The sequence below is a fragment of the Microtus ochrogaster genome, chromosome 4 (genome assembly GCF_000317375.1).
Source record: "Microtus ochrogaster isolate Prairie Vole_2 chromosome 4, MicOch1.0, whole genome shotgun sequence".
In the NCBI taxonomy this organism is placed as follows: domain Eukaryota; kingdom Metazoa; phylum Chordata; class Mammalia; order Rodentia; family Cricetidae; genus Microtus; species Microtus ochrogaster.
The window spans coordinates 73,587,100-73,606,561 of NC_022011.1; the positions used below are offsets into that span (position 1 = coordinate 73,587,100).

The 19,462-nt window shown below is 42.8% G+C and overlaps 1 protein-coding gene across 1 annotated transcript in view; it reads right to left on the reverse strand.

The window, feature by feature from the left end:
* The window catches only part of Dpp4 (dipeptidyl peptidase 4), a 78,349-nt gene that overhangs the window by 31,882 nt on the left and 27,005 nt on the right, over positions 1 to 19,462 (reverse strand). Inside the window, exons 6-11 of the mRNA XM_013346055.2 lie at positions 16,512 to 16,564; positions 16,331 to 16,403; positions 15,504 to 15,624; positions 11,720 to 11,880; positions 10,160 to 10,272; positions 695 to 830 (exon numbers count right to left, since the gene is read on the reverse strand). Coding sequence (XP_013201509.1) covers positions 695 to 830; positions 10,160 to 10,272; positions 11,720 to 11,880; positions 15,504 to 15,624; positions 16,331 to 16,403; positions 16,512 to 16,564 — 657 coding nt within the window. The remainder of the gene's footprint in view (positions 1 to 694; positions 831 to 10,159; positions 10,273 to 11,719; positions 11,881 to 15,503; positions 15,625 to 16,330; positions 16,404 to 16,511; positions 16,565 to 19,462) is intronic.

Below are 19,462 nucleotides of genomic sequence, written 5' to 3' on the forward strand. Positions count from 1 at the left end.
GTGTGTAACATGGCCAGAACGGACAAGGAGACACAAAGTGGTCACAGCACATTCCTTGCAAGGCTTTAGCGCCTGCCTGTCCTCAGGTCTCTGGCTCTCAGAAAGGTTTTGCTGAAATCCTCAGACTAGAAAGACTTCAAGGAGTCCTGCCTGGGACCATCTACACATCAGCTGGATCAACACTCAGCTTCCCGCAGCATCGCCCCCCTCTCAGGCCAATGCTTATTTGTTTGAGTTCCAAATCGGCTTTCTGCTTAGAGACGGTTATGGTCCAGCACAGGATCTGTACCCTCCTGGTATTCATTTTGTTTCCCACACACCCTGCCAGTCATTTCCCATCCTCTATATTTTATTTGTTAAAACAGCTGTCATCGGGAGGCTCTGGTCCTCTTCCTGATGTTGAATACAGACATCAAATCCTGTCCTCTGGGTGTCTAGTCACTCCTTCTCCCCTTCCCAGGTGATCATCTTCACAAACCAGCACACGGTGACTAGTGTGCACGACAGAAAAGTAAGCACCACCCAATAGCACGTGTCTGACAGGCACTTGCTGCCTCTGGGCTCAATATGGATTCAGAGAGAAGAGAGACTCAACCATTTACTAAACCCCAACCTTCACTATCTCCAAGACCAGGAGCCCTCCAATCACATGTCCCATGCTGTTGGAAAAGCAGAGCCTCCAGTGAGATCTTACCACGGGACAGTTCCACGTTTGATTGGTCTTATCATAATCACAGATGGCCATCACAGAGAAGTTCTGAATCCTCCTGAGCCACTGCAGAGAAATTCGCTCTTCTGTAACCCATGCTACGTCACACAAATAGTGATCCCTGGAGAGAGAGAAGGCGAGGGGGATGTCTCAGATACTGTGCAGCTGGGGAGATGGCCCAGTGGATAAAGGACTTGCCTTGCAAGCATGAAGATTGAGTTTCGGACCCCACAATCCAAGTAAAATCCAGGCATCTCTGACTCGTAACTCCAGTACTAGGAAGGCAGGGATAGGGGGGATTCCTCAGGCAAGATTCTAGCTAGAGTAGCCAGAATTGGCCAGTTCTGTGTTCAGTCAGAAATTCTGCTCAATAAATAAGAGTAGAGAATGTTGTGGAATATTCCAGTACACTATGTAAGTTATGCTATGATTGGTTTAATAAAGAAGTTGACTGACCAATAGCCAGGCAGGATAAGGTTAGGTGGAAAACCCAGACAGAATAAGGGAGAGAAGGGTAGAGTTGAGAGATATATAAGACAGTCACCAAATAAACAGGACATATGGAAAATGAGGTAACAAGCCTTGAGCCAGGTGGCAAAACATAGATATATGGGTTAATTTAAATGTAAGAGTTAGCTAGTAATAAGCCTGAGATATTGGCCAAACATTAATAATTAATATAAACCTCTGACTGATTATTTGGAAGCAGCTATGAGACAGGGCAGAACAGAAAAATTTTTGTTTACAAGAGAACAATCCAGAAAGATGCCCCATATCAACTTCAAGTTTCTACAAGTGTGTGTCCACTACATACAACTTGTAGTTTACCAGCAGGTACACTACACACATACACACACACACACACACACACACACACACACACGCACACACACATAAAAGAAATACGAGCTTGTGCAAACCCTTAATCCCAGCACTTAGGAGGCAGAGTCAAGCAGATCTCTGTGAGTTTGAAGCCAGCCTGATCTATAAAGCTAGTTCCAGGACAGCCAAGGCTACACAGAGAAACCCTGTCTCAGGAAAAAAGAAAAAAGAAATGTGAGGGTTTTTTTGTCCCCAGACCTCATTGCAAATAAACATTTTACTCAATAAAATATATCCAACAAAGAAAACAGCAGTCACACCCAAGAACACACACACGTGACCGAAACCATATGTTTAGGACTGTTAAGAACTTAGCCGCTGGTAGAAGAGGGGTCAAAGGTGAAAGTTCTCCATCCCCCCTCCCCCTGCTGCCTGAGAGTAATACCATGAGGTCAGGGACACTGGCAGAGAGACTCTGGAATCTTCTGGTAGTTTAACTTAACCCGTCAATGGTGTTTGCTCGGAAAGTCGTTGTTGCTAAATCAGTAGCACGAGCCTCCAGGAGCTTGTCAGAAAGCAGGGACTGAGAGCTCTTCTCACTTACTGAGAAGAAGCCAGGGTCCCTAACCTAACCCAGCTCTTCTGGGATCACCTGGTGAGGAGTTGTCAAATGAGCAGAAGGAGAGTTAACTCTTACCCAGGACGGGTGTTCTATCCTTGCAAAGAACAGAAAAGAATCAAAAACAAGACACTGAAAATGAAGTTCTTAAAAATTAATATTTTAGACCAAAGATTAAGGAACTTTTAGTTGGGGCCCAGACAGTAAGCATTTTCAGTCTTTGTGGTTCACATGTCCACTAGGATGAAAGCACAGCTAATCCTTTCATCAACTTCACTTTCAGACTGGGGGAGGGGGAAACTGAACTCATCCCTCTACATACTTTTCAAATCCAAGAACTATAACCCAAAACACATTTCTCAAGAGTCAAAACATGGCCCTTATGAATGAAGTACTATAGTATTTTTACCCAAAGTTATAGAACCAGGTCTAGCAGGCCATCCTCCCCAGTCCATACCTTCAATCACTTATTGGGACTGTGCCATGGTTTAGAGTCGCATGGGAGGAATTTACACTTCGCTCTTCTGCTAGCTTCCCTAAGAGTTTTGGCTCTGGGTGGTTTCTTTCCTTGGATATTTTTGCCCATCCTCGGTGTGATTTCAGCGACTCCTCTTATCTCTTCTCTGCAGTGTCTGATCAAAGCCTTGCACCCTTCTGTCAGGAGTTCACAGTGAGTATTTCACCTGACTTTTTTATTTTCTGATCCCATAGCTTTGCTCTCCTCTGCTCCGTCACTCCCCTATTTGGCCTCCCCCAGAGGTAGCCCATGCCTCCCTTTGGTTATCCTGTGTTTCTGGCTTGGCTGCCAGCTCCTTGAAGCAGGGGCCCCATGAGTCTTGTTCATAAAACAGCTTGCTGAGTTCTCCTGGAACGCAGCTCTCGGGAAAGGCAAACTTCATGTTCTGATTTCTTAGGGCCCACAGTCATCCTTCCTCCCAGAACATTCATCTGTTTTTGTGGCCCTTCCTCTCCTAGGCTCTGAAGCCGGCAGCAGATGTTAACTGAGCACCCAAGAATAAGCACTTTAAGCCTCTCAAAGCTTCACATTTCCCCTTTTACAGCATGGATGCTCTGGAGCCCCTCTGGGTCTCATGTGATTTCACTGTAGGTTTCAGATGCTAAGGACCTACGGCAGCAACCACGCAAGCATCACCTTCGTTCACATAATGGTGCCTTCCCGTTCAGATCTCCTTGTCTTGCCGGTCCTGATCTCCAGAACATGCCAGTCTCCTTCGCACTCGCCTGTCTTGGTGACTGTGTTCTCCTGAACACACCAAACAGGTTCCCCAGTTGGTCTCTCTTTCTTCCACTTTGACTTTTATTCTGAAATGGCTGTCATGCCCCTGACTTCTCTAGTTCTTAGCTGAAGCACCCCCTTCCCACGTCAGTAGGATTTTCTCAGAAAGCTGCTGCAGCCATTAGAACCTCGAGCCTCCAGGAGCTTGTCAGATTGCAGGGTCTGAGAGGGCTTCATCTACTGAGAAGGGGCCAGGGCACCTAATCTACCTCAGCTCTTCTCTTCTACCTCAGCGCTCACCCCGTGAGGAGTTTCATACGAGCAGAAGGAGAGTTAACTCTTACTCAGGACATGTGATCTATCCTTGTGAAATAACAGGGAAAAATCTAAAAAGGAGACATGGAAAGTAAAGTTTTTCAAAATTAATGTGTTAGATAAAAGACTAAGAAACATTTAGTTGGAGCCCAGATAGTAAATATGCTTTAGTCTTTGTGGTCTACATGTCGTCTGTCCCAGCCAAGGTATGGGAGCAGCACGAGACAATGCACGAGACAAGAGTGGCTGTACTTCAGTAGAAAGTGTCAGCTTCAACGTCATGAGTTCTTTTGACAAAAGTGTAAAACCATTCAGAGCTGGGGATGACATGAATGTGAATGTCAGCCAAGATGGAGCTGAATCAGGGATCCTCTTCTCTCAGTTCTAACTGGTTCTACCCCAGTTATCCCTGCCCATTTAGATTAAACAGACAAACAAATACAACAACAACAACAAACTCTTCGGAGGGTGAAGTAGGCAGGTGGTTGAGAGAGTTCAAAGGCAGCCTAAGCCACAAGGGAAGACCATGTCTCAAAAAAACAACATCAGAAGAAAACAAAGACAAAAGCCTAAGTAGGATCTGAGGAGATTGTGGGAACCCATTAGTGCACAAGCCGCTTTACTCACAGGTACACGCTGGCACCCAGAGATATTCTTCCTCTTTTTAAACGTGTTCTGGTGGCAGAGAGGTAGCTGAGGGCAAGGGAATGCTTTTATGATCCCTCAACACCCGTGGTAGGTAACTTTAGCTATGAAAACCATACGTTCTACCTCAGACTTGAAAGGCCACACTATAACGCAACTTTTTGCCATTTGAAAACACTGAGTAGTGGAATGTGGGAGAGTAGCCAGGAAACTCATGTGCATTGGCCATCTTCCCTGTCCATTTCTAGATAAAGGTTATTGGACTTGGACCTGATACCTTAGTCACGGTCACTGGCCCAGAATGTACTCTGCACTCTGAGACGGCTCAGTGGCGGCCTTTTACCATGACAGTAGAGAGTCTGCTCGAAACACATTTTATAACCATACTTCCCTCTAGTTACAGCCCTGAGCGAAGATCACGCCACGGGAAGACACTTCTGAAGAGTCATAAAAAGAGATGTAAAGGTATAGATGACGTCACTGAACTCTTGTCTCAAAGATTTAAGTCCCCATTGTAAATAAAAAACAACAAAAAAAACAAACAAACAAACAAACAAAAAAAACCCAACAGCGAGATTGCCAACTATCTTTTGTAGGATAACATTCTGACTGAGGAGGAGGGCAAACCCGGAACAAATTTCCCCTCTTGTGGTGACTGGGAAATGCTGGGGGAAGCCCACACCTACAAGCCTTCTTGTGAGCCTAACTCTCTTTCCTAGGTTAGGCAGAGTAACCCAACAACACAACATATTCAAGGCTTTGGCAATGATGCGGAAAGGGAATTTGGTTGGCTTGAGTGTTGAAGCAGTGAAGTAATCTCTGCACTAAGAGTGTTTACCCATGTGAACTTGATTCTGAGCCAGGAGCCACCTGAGTGCCTCCCATAGACTTCGGACCACCCTGTGAGGCGGGTCCCATTGTGGTTCCTTGCCTAGCTGACGAGGAAACACAAGGGCAGAGAGGTTAAATAACTTGCCCAGGGTCGCCCAATCAAGGAGTTTTGGAGCCAGGATTCAAATCAAGTAGATGGCTTCCGATTTCCCTGTTCATTCTTGCCCTTCCTGCAACGAGTCTGCCGGTCCCATGGGGAAGTTCTACTAGCCTGTTCCACTCTTTGAGATTCCTTGAGTGTACAACTCCTTTCTCAATAAGATCTATTTATTCCTTGAGAGTTGTGAACAAGCTACATTTTATGAAGAAAGTCAGCTGACTGCACACACAGCACTAACTTTTGAACATCCTCTCGTGGCAACTCTCGCAATGTGATTTCTTATCCTGCAAAAGGGGGGGGGGAGAGCATTTCATGAAAGGCGTTTAGGTGGCACCTCTGCCTCGAGTTGTGTAGATGTTGCATTTGTACATTAATGATATTTAAAATAAGCCCCGCTTTGCTAACTGGAAGGGAAAATGGAGAGAGAACAGCTACCCCGAGCAACTGCAGACTGCCGAGTGATTAAGTCAGTGAATCACCAGAGGAAACAGGCGTACTGCCAGTGCCGGCCGTGGGCTCCATGCCACCCTTTGCTCTGATAGGGATGCCAACCCTGCGGGGTCCACTGACAGATTGCTGAGGAGAGGGAAGGGTGGGGTGAGATGCAGCCGCCTTGAGGGGAACAGCATTGTGTAGAACACAAGCTCTCGTTTGTCTGCTTCCACAGGTGTCACTAGTTTCTCATCGGGGGCGGGGTGGGGACGGAATACCAGCCCAGTTTATCCCTTGACTGGCAGCCTCAGGCTTGGAAGAGACTCCTGTGTGCAGACCAAGGGTTGTTCAGAGAGATAGAGTGAGTCTTTATGTACTGTGTCCCTTGAGAGGACGGAGAACAAGGGCAGGGTAAGTCAGAAGCTGGGTGTGATGGGCCCCTGAGGCCATCCAGCAGGTGTTGGGAGGGGTCACCTGACTTGACACACCCTTTCCAGGCCCCGTAGTTTTAGCCTACAGAATTTGCAGGTGGCTAGTCGGAGGGAGGAGAAGAGAGCGAGCTGGTCTGTGGGATGATTTTTGAAAGTTGTCCTTGGAGATGGCTGTGTGAATTAGTTCTTGTGGCACACACACACACATGCACTATTACCTGGAAAGCCCTTCTTTCTTATCCATCCATCCATCCATCCATCCATCCATCCATCCATCCATTCTTCCACCAATCCACCCATTCAGCCATCCAGGTTCTCATCCGTTCAGCTGTTCTACAAACAGAACGAGACAATGTGTCCCAGTCACCCTTTTAAGCACCAGTTGCGATTGCAAAACTGGCCCTTATCCTACACACCTTGTCTTGCTTCATTTGACCCTGGAAACACAACTCTAAAGAAAAGTTAGGAGTTTCACCTTCTCCCTATGATGTCTTATTTTCTCGCAAATATGTTGAGCTCTCAAATTCTCATTATGAGTCACCAATGCACACCAACAGTTCAAATGACCTAATTAGCTTTAAGCCTCAATCTAAGAAGGTGGTAGAAAGGCTCACCGCGTCTCATGCTCTAATTCCTGACAAGAGCACAGACCAGGCTCATCCACTAATAGAACTCCACTTGCTGGAAGCTCTTCAGGGGAGGTGTGTGCTAACAGAAAACAGGTGAGGATATCTTGGCAGAGGAGGGGAGGGTGATGCCGATCTTGCTTGGTAGTGTACTCAGGGTCCAGTAAGTCACAGAGGAAACCATGGCCCAAGGGAATGAATGCTCACTAAGTATAACTTGTCGGGACTGCCGTGGTCCTGAGGGGGCTTTTACTGAGACCAGAAAGTGGCACCTCACCAAGTGAGAGAATATTTTCCCCAGGTGAACCTAGAGTCTCATTTTTAAAAAGCTATGATCTCATCAGTGCCAACAGAGATCACAGCTGTATTTGAGTTTCTCCACACAACACTTCCCCGTGACATTTCCTAAGACAACTCTTTGGTAGTATGTATGTTCTACAAGAATAGCCCCAGCCAATGAGGCAGCCCTCACCAAGTCTTTGGTTTAAGGAGATGTGGAAGAGCAAAGAACTAAGGTGATGAATTCATCAAGAGCAAACTCAAAGTCCTTAGACGGGGCTAAGACCTCAGAGCTCAGCACTTGCCCCTTGTGCTTTGGAAGGTGTTTTCTTAGCAGGGAACCCTCCTTTTCATCATCCGTAAAATGACCTTCGATGCAGTGTCATAGGGCGTAGTGAGGAAGAAATGAGAATTCAAGGGCAGATCAGTAGCTCAGCATATTTAAATCTAATTATTCACTCATTTTGTTCTAGTGTCAGGTCCCAAAGAATCCTGGGAAGTCTTTCTCAGTACCTGTAGCTCCTTGTACTTCTCACCCTGCCCCCTACCCTGAACCTCCCCAGCCCAAAAGCTTCCCTTTCCCCAGCATCTCTACCTATATAAAACTGTCTTTTTGGCCACGTGGTCCCTTGATCTTCTGTTCTTGGCTCTTGGTCTATGCCTCCTCTCTAGATTCACTTGCCCTCTGCCCTCTCCTCTCTTTCTTCTCTTCCTCTCTTGCCCCTTAGTTTGCCGGCCATCTTCAGCCTACTTCTTTCTCTCCCTCCTCTGAATCCTTCCTGATGCCTCTGACTGTTTTCTCTCCCTCTTACCTACAAAAAATTCTTCTCTTCTACCATACATCAGAGCGGTCATGTCCATGTCCTCATTTTCATTCAGTAAGCAAAGGTCTCTCTCCTCCCAATTCCCATTTCCCATCCTAACTTGCTGTGTGATTTAAGCAAACTATTCTCTCTGTAGTGTCCAGCTCACTGTCAGTGGAGTCTTCACAGTTCTGGGGACCTGCCCAGGATCTTTCCACTTTTTCAGGAACCTAGGGGAAGGAGTGGGGTCAAGACAGAGACTTGTCCAACACAAGCAGCCATCTTCCATTGATTCCCTAGAAGTGTACTACACTACCAAGCAGCCATCTTCCATTGATTCCCTAGAAGTGTACTACACTACCGTGTCTCATCTAAATACAGGCTTTCTGGTCCTTTAAAAAAAGAAGTCTGTCAACCACTTTTGAGCTCTTTGGTTGGTTGTACATGAGACTGTTTTCTGAGCTGCAGCTCTCTGCAGAGAGGTCTTAGTTACAGCTTGTACCAGGCGTGTCTCAGCTATTCCTGGGCAGCCTCAAACACTCCCATGCCTGGTAGGTCCCAGCTCAGTACCTTCTTCTCCTCTGTCCTGCTGCAATCCACACCTTTACTGCGCATTCTGCAGGAAGATTTCATCAACTTGGAAAACCTCATCATCTGCAGGAAAACTCATCTCATCAACTTGGAGTGCCTCCAACCTGTTGCTCATACCTCTGTCACTTCTCTCCCCTAGTCATTCACATGAAAGCTTGCTATATCCTCCCTGACTAGAAATGCTGGAAGGGTCTAGGAACCCCTTCTGCATACCTGGGATTGTAAGTCATGCTTTTTCATCAGTGTTCACTTGAGAGGTTGGTGAGTTGAACCAAAAAACAGATTTCAGAGCCTTTGGGTATAGTTTTAGACCTTGGAAGAAACTCATGGAAAAATGACTGGCCTTAAAATTTTTTACAGATAAGATATCTAGCCTGGATAAACATATTAATACAGGTATTTCTAAACAAACTAGTGAATTACTGAGAACAGAGTACAACCTGCACCCAGCTTGATAGTGTCAACTCAGGAGAACAAGGTGCTTCTCCTGGCCCTGATGACATCTCTGGGTCCCTGAGGGCACCAGCTTTAGTCACAGAGAAGACAGTTCCTCATCATTCAGAGAGGCAGATTAAACAGGTCCTCCCAAGGTGAAAGTCTTTTTTTTAACCTCTGGACCTCATTCTCTTATCTGTACAAGAGATGTGTCATAATAGCTGCTGGGAAGAGAGTTACTTAAGACAACTTAAGGAATGACATAGAACATGGGTTAACACCCATGTCTGGTGCACAGTGTACACTCATCACGTGATAGTTGCTACTTACACCAACCTGCATAAATAATAGCCTTAAATAAAGAGCTACGTGGCAAATCATACTTGCTGTGGTTTTTAGAGGAAAAGTTATTCAGGTCTTGCCGTGCGTGCTGGCAGGATCTCAAACAATATTTACGCAAGTGACGTCATGAGGGACAATCAACTGTAGGGATTCCCAAATGTGACCCACAGTTTCTCTGAATTTCTCTGGGTCTTACACTGCAGGGCAGAATGGACAGCTCATCAGCGTCTAGTTCATTTTTGAAAAGTTTTTAAACTACCGGTGGGAGGCATCCATGAGTCTCTTCATAGATGTGTGTTGCTTACAGGCTGGCAGGTCACAAGTGGGCACCACCAGCCTGTCTGTAAAGAGCATGTGGCCATGCCAGAAACCCCGTGTGGTCTTTATCACGCACCACCCTCTGATTTCCCTCACTAGATTCCACTCCTCCCTGTACTATCTCTAATGTTCCAGCGCATACCTTATACAGGACTATGGATTTCCTCTGCCAGTGGTAGTCATACAGGGTATCCCATGAAGGGAGTCCACCTAGCCTTGCATCTTCTCCTCTGAACCCCTCCCCAATCAGGCCCCATCATCTTTGCCCACCTTGGCTTTCTTCACAACGTTTATTACCATCTGGCATTTCAGACTGATATCTCTTTGTCCATCTGGTATTGTCTGTCTCCCCCAGTGACACCTGCCCTGTTCATTGTGCGTGCCCATCATTAGAACTCGGCCTAGCCTGAAGACAGGAAGAGTCTCAATGGGAAGTTGCTGGATAAAAGAAGGAATCAGCGATTCAAGATGATGCTATGGTTGATGTTGCTGTTTGTACCTGAAACACTCTACCCAGCAGGTAGGAAATTGGCTACACCCAAGGATTCAGGTGAAGTGTCTTACCCTTTCTCCACGGATGCAGGAGCAGGAACTTGGATGGAGACTACACTAGAGGTTGAGCTGAGAGAGCCTATATTTGCAATAAAGAACTTTACAGTTGGATTCACAGCTCCTGCCTGGGAGAAAAAAAAAATCACAGAGTTGATAATGATTTTTTTAAAGCCTCATCATTACATAAATTTAAATTGTGTTAAATGTTTGATTTATGGCTATAGACTTACAATAATTGGACACTGTCAAACAATTTAATAGAAATAAAATAAATTTAAGGAAAACCCTTATTTGTTCAGGTGAAAATATATATTCATGTGCACAAGCATGTGTGTGTTTATAAAACATGAAGGTCTAAACACTCATAATTAAATCATGCGTATTTGTTTGTTTATGATCTGTGTGCTTTGTGCCAGGAAGACAGAGGTATCATTTGCCAAATTATCCTGGTTCCATAGGACAAAAGAGTTTGGTGGCTTTACTGTGACTATCACTTGTATACCATCACAGGCTCAGTTCCCCAGGAAAACCAGCCTGAGCCCAGAGCCAACTGGACTAATTAAGCAGGCGTCAACTTCGCTCCAAGTCCAGGTTAATGTGTTGTGCTCAGCAGTCAATATTATGACAGAAGCCTGTAAACCCTTTAAAAATGTATGCATAGATCTTCTATTGACAGATTAGTTAGAAATAATATGATTTTTTAAGAGAATGTTTTATGCAGCTTTTTTCCCCCAGTTTCTCTCATCAAAAAATAACATTCTCTGAAAACACATCTCCATATTTAGTTTAGGATCTTTTTTCCTTTTAACTTCCTCTCCCTTCCTAAAATGGCAGATCTTCATAAGGCAAATTAAGTGAGTTGGTAAAAATAAAATTTCCCTTTTTCCGAATCATTTATGGCAAAAATACGTTGTTAGCTTTTCCCATAGACGACTCTGTGGCCATTTTTATTATGGTGCCGAAGAATTCCTGGCTCCATTCTAAAGCCCTCTCCTGGCTTATACTGCTTAACTAAACTCCTTGATTTTAATACACACATTGTGGATAGCAGGGAACAACCTTGTAAACCAGGATGTTCCACGACTATCACAAATGCAGGACGTGAAAAACTCACATTAGTGCCAAACCTGTACCGGAGCCACTGAGACTCATCCCGTACTGTACCCTGTTAGTTAGTAATGCAGCCTGATATATAACCAGGCTTTTCAACTTCAATTCGGGCTCATTCCAACTTCTCCAAATGAGACGAGCTTCTGATTCAATTACAGCCTCTCTTTTCCTTCATTCAAGCATTTCCTACCCCTCCCCTACCTCTTTCAAAAGCATTTTCACCATCTTTTTCTGCTTGTCATTTCTTAAAGTTTTTGGAGAAATTACAAAACCTTAAATCACACTCTTTCCTGGGATAATAAAAATACTTTAAAATTGCCAGATGCTGTTGACTTCAGCAAGAGAAATCACAGCAAGCTGTTGAAGAGAGACTGACAATATTTTCATTAGCAGGAAGGGATTAAATGCAACCATTCTCTTCCCATCAAATCACAGAACCAGTACCCGGAAGGGGGCACAGACCTTCGGATAGGGAATCCACACAGTCCTAGGGTACTGCAATGACTCATCAGAATAGAAGGAGTATTCAATGTGTGGGACTCCGGTGTCATTAAACTGAGCATATGCTAAGAAAGTGCTGTCTGGAGACCACCACAGTGCGGAGTAGGCACCGAAGACTTCCTCTGAAAAAAAGACATAAATTGTTCTGTTACAAGAAAGCTGATAAATTGGCTTTGGCATTCAAAATATTGTTCTCATTAGCTTTAGTAATTACAGAAGAGTTCAACTAATGAACCATTTCGTGTTTGCTGAGATTCCAAAATCAAAGTAATACAAATGAATAAAAATAAGACCTCCAAGAATGCATCTAGATCGTAAAAATAAGTCACCCATTGGACCATTTTAGAATATTTTAGTATGCAGTATTGGATAAACGCTCTATATTTTTTTCTTTATCTTATAATCCTCTAAATTTATGCCTCAAAACATACCCAAAGTAAATTTCGCACAGGAGGCTGATTTTCCTTTCTAATTTTCAGTCAACACGCCAGCATGCTCTCCCTCACTGGGCTGAGTTTCTACTGAGTCCATGAGGTACTACTGATGGGTGCTGCAGAACTCTAGGCTATCAAACCAATATGGTGCCCAGAGTTTACTACTCTGGCACAAATAAGGTGTGGAAAGGATGCATTTAGAATGGAGAGTGTTCCACAGACCCCTACAGAGAAAAATCTCTTTTGCCCAGCCTTGAAACTGAAAGCTCCCTGCCTTAGCCCACTCCCTAATAGAGAGAGAAGAGGATAAAAGATAGAGGCAATTGAAGGAAAGGTACAGCTCTCAGGGATATTGTTGGACTCATCTCAGTCTCTGATAAAGGCAATTCCTCCTGATGATTACAATGAGACCTATCCATGGGACATTTGACTCAGGCTCTTAAAATGCCCAAGTCTTTGTCACCCACAGGCAACCGAAGAGTCAGATTCTTTGGCGTGCATCAGGACTCCCTCCAGAGTCCCGTGTCTTAGTATGGATCTCCAGGCTGGAAGGTGGTGATGATTTGGATGGCTGGATCCTCTTGAGATGATCTATGATCGTTGGGGTTGTGACCATGACAAGGATATTGACATCTCAGGCCCTTCCTCTCTCATTGCTTCCTTGTCTCCACGGAGTGAAGAAACCCTTCTGCTACCCACTCCTGCCAAGGTGTACCGCACTGAGACAGAAGTAAAGCAACGTGGCCCGTGGCCAAGTGAACATGCACCGAGTCTCCAAAACCAGGAGTCAAAATGAACTTTCACTTCTTTAAAATATAACAAAATGTGCATTTTGTTACAATGATAGGAAACCGATAAACATACAGGTAGACAGTGGAAAGTCCCAACCCACTTATCACGTCACCGTGTAAATTAAAAAAAAAAAATCAAAACATACATCCTAGAATTTTAGGATTAGGAAATTATGTATGCCAATTAGTTTTTGAATAACTAAAACCTCTTTGCATGTAGCTGGAAAATATATTTATTTTTGTTTTAAGTTATGTGTAGGAGGGTATATGTATGTATGTGGGTATATGTATGTATGTGGGTATATGAATGTATGTGGGTATATGCATGTATGTGGATATATATATATACACAGTGTATACAAACACACACACCACACACATGTGTGCGTATGCATGCGTGCGCACACACATGAGTGAAGGTGGCTAAGGAAAAGAGGTGCCAATCCCTGAAAGAACTAGAGTGATAGCCAGTTGCAAGCTAGCATGGGTAAGTGCTGGGAATGGAACTTTAGTCCTTTGCAAGAGTCAAACAAACAAACAAAAACAAAAACCGCTGAGCTATTGCTCCAGTCCCCTGGGAAATACATTTTCAGTAACCGCAATAGCAACTGCAGAACGGAGAAGAGTAGCAGTAATGAAATGTAACAATTGTCTTTATGAGTAGCTGACATTTGATGAGTGCCACGTGCCAGGAATTGATAATGGTTGGCATTTATTATTCCAGGCACTCATCGTTATAACCCACTTTACAGTTGATAAGAACAAAACAGGGCTAAAAAGAATTTTAAAGAAATCACCTTAAATCGCATAGCTATTAATAGAACCACGAATTGACCTGTCAGGATTGGGAGCATGCCTGCCATCTTGTATTTATTAAACAGCTCACACCTGTCTCGTTTTCAGCAGTTTTCATTTCAGAAACCCTAGCCCTTGGTGTGGCAGCCTTCTCTCCCTTTGAGGGTTTCAAACCCGCATCACCAAGTTACATTTATGTAGTGATTTGAATTTTATAAACACATCCAACTTGGTCTTCATAGGGATTCCTAAAAGAATCTGCTCATAAACCCTTTTATAGAGAGGAAAACTGAGGTAAATTAAGTGAAATGTTTTACTAGAGCTTGAGCCTTACGACTCCAACTCAAAACTTTCCCCATCAGAAATCCTTCATATGCTGAGTTCATATCTCGTTCCTTAGAACGTTTGTCTACTGGTTCTCATCCACAACACACCTGCAAGGTTATACAATGCTGTAACTAGGATATGGCTCTAGTTTTTAAATCACTTTCAAACACTGGAAGAGGTATAATTGGGGCCACTTTTAAATGAGTACTTATTTGTGAGGCAGAGAGTATTTTTCTCTAATTAACAATGTAGTGAAAGGAAGGGCCCGTTGGAGGCCGGGAGGCCATTGTTCTGCACCCAGTGATTCAGCTCTGAACACGGCAGATGAAATCCTCCAGTCACAATTACGGAGAGAAGATGGGCTGAGTTGGTTACCCAGCTGTTTCTAAGAAGAACCACAGGCTGGGGAGGAGGCAGTGTCTGCTCCATGTTGAAGGCCCTGGAAGACCCTCAGTGGTAAGCTGTCTACCACTTAAAGAACTTATCATCACTGCATTGTGGTTTTAAATCAGACACTTACTCCTGAGCAATACAAACATGTCTTTCTCTTGACCTTATTTCTGTTTGTTGTCCTGTGTTATTCATTAAATTAACTTGATTCTGGCTGAGTAGGAATCCAGGGGAAAGCACGGAGCTAAACTATGTTTTAACTTTGAAGAAGAAATAACAGGATGAAATAAAGATGAGGCTTTCCAGCAAATATGAGGCACCCTTGTGAATTATTTGGAACGGCCTCAAAATGGCCTTTATCTTGGCAACCAATACATGGAAAATGCTTTCTTAATAGTTCCTAAATCTCTTTATCCTGAAAGACAGAATATTCCTTTTTAGGTTTTTTTTTTTTTTACTTAACTTTCCAAATCAAATTACTTTTGCTTTCTTTAAAAACAGGAAGTCATGATTTGTACCAGGTTAGTCTGAATGAACACAAATCTTTTCAAAAACAAGCAATTTCTTCTTTCCTTCTATTTGACAACTGCCGACAATATTTATCTCTTTTTTAATATTGTGGAAGATTTCACTGCAGACAATAGTTATCTCCTTTTTAATATTGTGGAAAATTTCACTTTCCTTGGAAGCTGCTGGGTGAGGCAGGCCTCCTTGGAGAAACATTGGATGTTAATCTGGATGCTGTTAGGCCCTGGTAAAGCTAGACGAGCAACACAGAAAGGCCCTTTGTGGTAGAACACCAAGACAAGGGGGGTATTGTGAGACAATGGGGGCCGAGCACTAGGAACAGTTCGGTGTTCTGTGTCACTGTGAGGCCCCAAAGAGATCCCACGATATGTTTAAGTGCACAGTTTATTTAGAATCTTACTGAAACGTCCCCAGTTTTCAGTATATCAGTGTTGAAGTAGTCGAAGTTGTAAACTTTCTGATTAAAGATTTAGTGTCTACCTTCATAAACCCAGTCAGTTATCCCATTATATATTGCATCTCCGCTTCCTGACGTTGTGATCCTCTGACTAGGTGAGTTTGGCTCAATTTTAACGTAGATATCATTCTTCCAAACATAAGCCTAAAAAGACGATAAAACATATTGGTATCAGTAATCTCATTACAGTATAGGTCTTATCTTGGATACTTGGACTACTATGGAAATAAGAGGATAACCACAGAGAGTCTATTTAAGTAGAAACCTCGTTCCTAAATTCCAGGCACACACTCTATAATCTTGAAATAATAACTAAAAAGCTCCTAACGCGGTGAGCAAGGAGGCTTGCAGCTGCCACAATGTAGGTGGTAAAGTTTACGTGAAGACCCAGCACAACCTACACGAGATGATTTATGTTTGTGCTTCTTGCTTAGGATGTTAGAGGAAATGTAGCTGCATTCTTAGAGAGGGAAGTGTGGCTACAGAAAACGCCCCATCTTGCTATTCAAATTCCTTTCGGCTTCAAACATTCCTCTAGGACCATAGAACAGGAGATATATCTACAATGATTTTGAAGAGAGGCTCAAATATATCCAAGCACAAGGGGAACAAAAGAGTTTAATAAACATTTTTTTTTTGCTAGTGGAAAAAACAACTCTGATAAAGATACCTAGAACTTTTAATAATTCTATTTTGTTGTGCTAATAAAATGTTCTGAGTAATGATACTATATCTCTAATATAATGAATGAGTGAGCTTTCAAAGTGTTTACTTTATACCAGACTGAGTAGTATCTGCCTATGTAAGATTCCAGCCAACATTTTTATCACAACAGGAGAAATGTACTAACCAATTTATGACCTTCTGGTGACCATGTGATCCACTGTGTGTTATTTGGAATCTTCTCTTCTGTGATCAGCTGTCTGGAGAAAAGATAAGAGGATATAATGCCCAAAGAATAACTCCCTGTGAGATATCCTTTAAAATTATATGAGAAAAGCCTTGTAGTCTTGTTGGGAGAACTTACTGACCTTTTCTCCAAGTCATAAACACTGTATGAAGCTGTGTAGGAGTGCCTCCATTGCTGCAACAGAAAACAGACATCTCAGTCTTCTGTGATACTGATAGGTCGGCCATTGGCTCAAGATGACAGGTATGATAAGAGGCTATTGAATAAAGTTCAAATTTCAACACACATTATCATCCCTTAAATTCTTAGAATTTCAGAATTGAAAATATCTTGAAATTATCGAGTAAAATGTCAGGAAGAGTTTATCCACTTTTGCATCACTCCCTCCAAGGGCCTTTTTTAGGATCTCTGTGGACCACAGTGTCAGTTTTGATACTGAGGGATATTATTCTGAGCATAGTACAGTAAGAATGTCTGTCCAGAAAAACTCACATTTTCACCTGTCACCCACATGGCTTCTAAAATATTTAGATTTTTGATTCTGTCAGTGGTGGGGACAAGGAGGCATCCTTAATGCTTTTTGCAATGATAATGAAACTATCCAGTGTTGTAATTTTAAAGCTATCTGTAAATAGATTTTAAGATTAACACATGTGTGTCTTCAATTTTAAACAGCCAAGCAGTTGAAAATGAAAAGCAAACTAAATCCAAGGTAGCTAAAAGAAAGAATGAAGGCTAGTCTGAAACAGATGCATACAGTGGGGAAACTCAACATAATCAAATGGGTCTATAAGACAGTTAAAACTTTGATAATAGTTAACATAACAGAAAAATAAGAAATCGCTATCAGAAATGAAAATGAGACATCACAACAGACCTTGCAATCATTAAAAGGTTGAGAGACCATTATGAACATTTTTTCAATAAGTCATAAAAAGTAGAAACAAGGAAATTTCTTTGATATAGTCCTACATCTAATAAACATATGGAATCAATCAGTAAAAGTAAAGAAAATCCCAAATCCAAATGATTTTACAGCAAATTCCTTAATATTTAAAACCTACATAGAAATGTTTACAAAACTTTATTCAGAATTGTCCAAACTTGGAAGCATCTAAAGTGTCTTTCAATTATGGGTGAATAGATTAACAGACTGTGATACAGAATGCAATAGAATACCATTTAGTGGTTTAAAAAAACTATCAAGCAATCAGAAAGTTTACATACTGAACTAACAGTGTGACTTTCTAGAAAAGGCAAAACTATAGAAACAGTAATGCTTGGTGTTGGGGAGGACAGAATAGGCAGAGCCCATGGGACTGGTCACAATGAGACCACTCATCTCCAGAACTCCTCGGTGTTGGATACATACTATACCCTGTCACAATTTACAAAGGACTTCAATGGAGAACCGCAGGCTTGAGTTAAGACCAATGCATCAGTATCGGCAGCTGCATTGCTACAAATGGATCTTCTCCTGTACAGGATGTTTATAGAGAAGACTGGGAAAGGACCAGGAGGCAGGATGTAGAGCCATGACTTGGAAAGATGAGCACTATGATCTCACATTCCATTTCTATAGAGCAAGCAGGAACTGGAAAGGAACTCTGTATGTTTTCATAACATTATATGAATTAATAGAAGATACAGAGAGAAATATGCTAGGCTTTAGGAAATTAAGCAAAAACAGGTAGGGGGTAGATCTATGATATGTATAAGTACACCCTCACATTCGTGAGAAACTGCATCTATATGTGTTTGTGGATAAAATTCAAGATACTTCTGAAATTCCTTGCGTGTGCCTTTGTATTAGCTAGTAGTTGCATGTATAATAAAGTGAGTCTTATTCTCATTAGATAGCTAAACTGTGGTACCCACCTTGCAGTACTATTTCAGAAACCAAACTACAATACAGTTCAAGCTCCGTCAATAAGGAGGAAATTGGCTACATGGCAGCAGCGCTGAGATGCAGCCAGGCCAGGCCTCCTAACCTTACCACCTATCACTTCTCACTCTCCTACGCCCTCATTTCAACACCTATTTATTAAATTCCCATTTTTTGTAAGTCGTACATTCCTTTCCTGAATCCTGGATTATTTCAACACACCCTATGCTTGTTTCTTGGCAACCTCAAACGTAATATTTCCCAAAGCCAAAAGGTGTGGTAAAGTCTAGAAATACTAAGAAAGACTGAGATCACTCAAGATCATGACAAAATCCTCAGGAAGTATAAAATGAAGTCGGCTTATCAATCTTCTTAGTCTATAAACACTGTTGTGTTCACCTACCAGATACTGCTCCCACTGAAGGGACCCTAACTGAGCAAGGAACATGAGAACATGCACTGTAATAAAGAAATCCCAGTAAGATGTACCCAGAGCAGTGATGGAGGCAGGCAAGAAAATGTGCAATTCTAATTTGATGCTCTGGATCAAGCCGGTGGGAAAGAGGATACTTAAGCTGGGTTCTTAGTGGACGATGGCCATGGAGAATGGGAGAAAGACTTCCCTAAAGCAGACGCTAACATGCACAGATAAGAAAGGCCATGTTTAAGGTCCTAAGCTCCAGCATCTCCTACCCTGGAATCCAAAGTTCCCACTTTATAAGGTCAGACAAGCTGCTTTCTAAACTTGTTTTATTCTTTGAGGAAAACCAGATGACAAAAGCAAGAGTGGCAGGCTATGAGGCGCGGTCAGAGCGCAATAGGGAGCATAACTCTGTCTCCAGAGGGTGTGGCAGCGAGGAGAGATGCTGGGGGAGCATCCACACAGATGGCAGGACACCTATTCACTCGCTCATACATTCAGTTGCTCATTTGCCTTTATTTGCAACTTAGAAACGGTGATTGAAGATATGACAGAGCAGGATCATGCATGGCTAAGAAAATGCAATAAAATTAGTCTTTTCTTTTTGTGTGTGAAGGTGCTTGTCAAGCTGTCGATGCTATTGTCAAATTCTATTGGATACTCTCAGAAGTAAAAAGGAAGAAGAAGAAGAAGAAGAAGAAGAAGAAGAAGAAGAAGAAGAAGAAGAAGAAGAAGAAGAAGAAGAAGAAGAAGAAGAAGAAGAAGA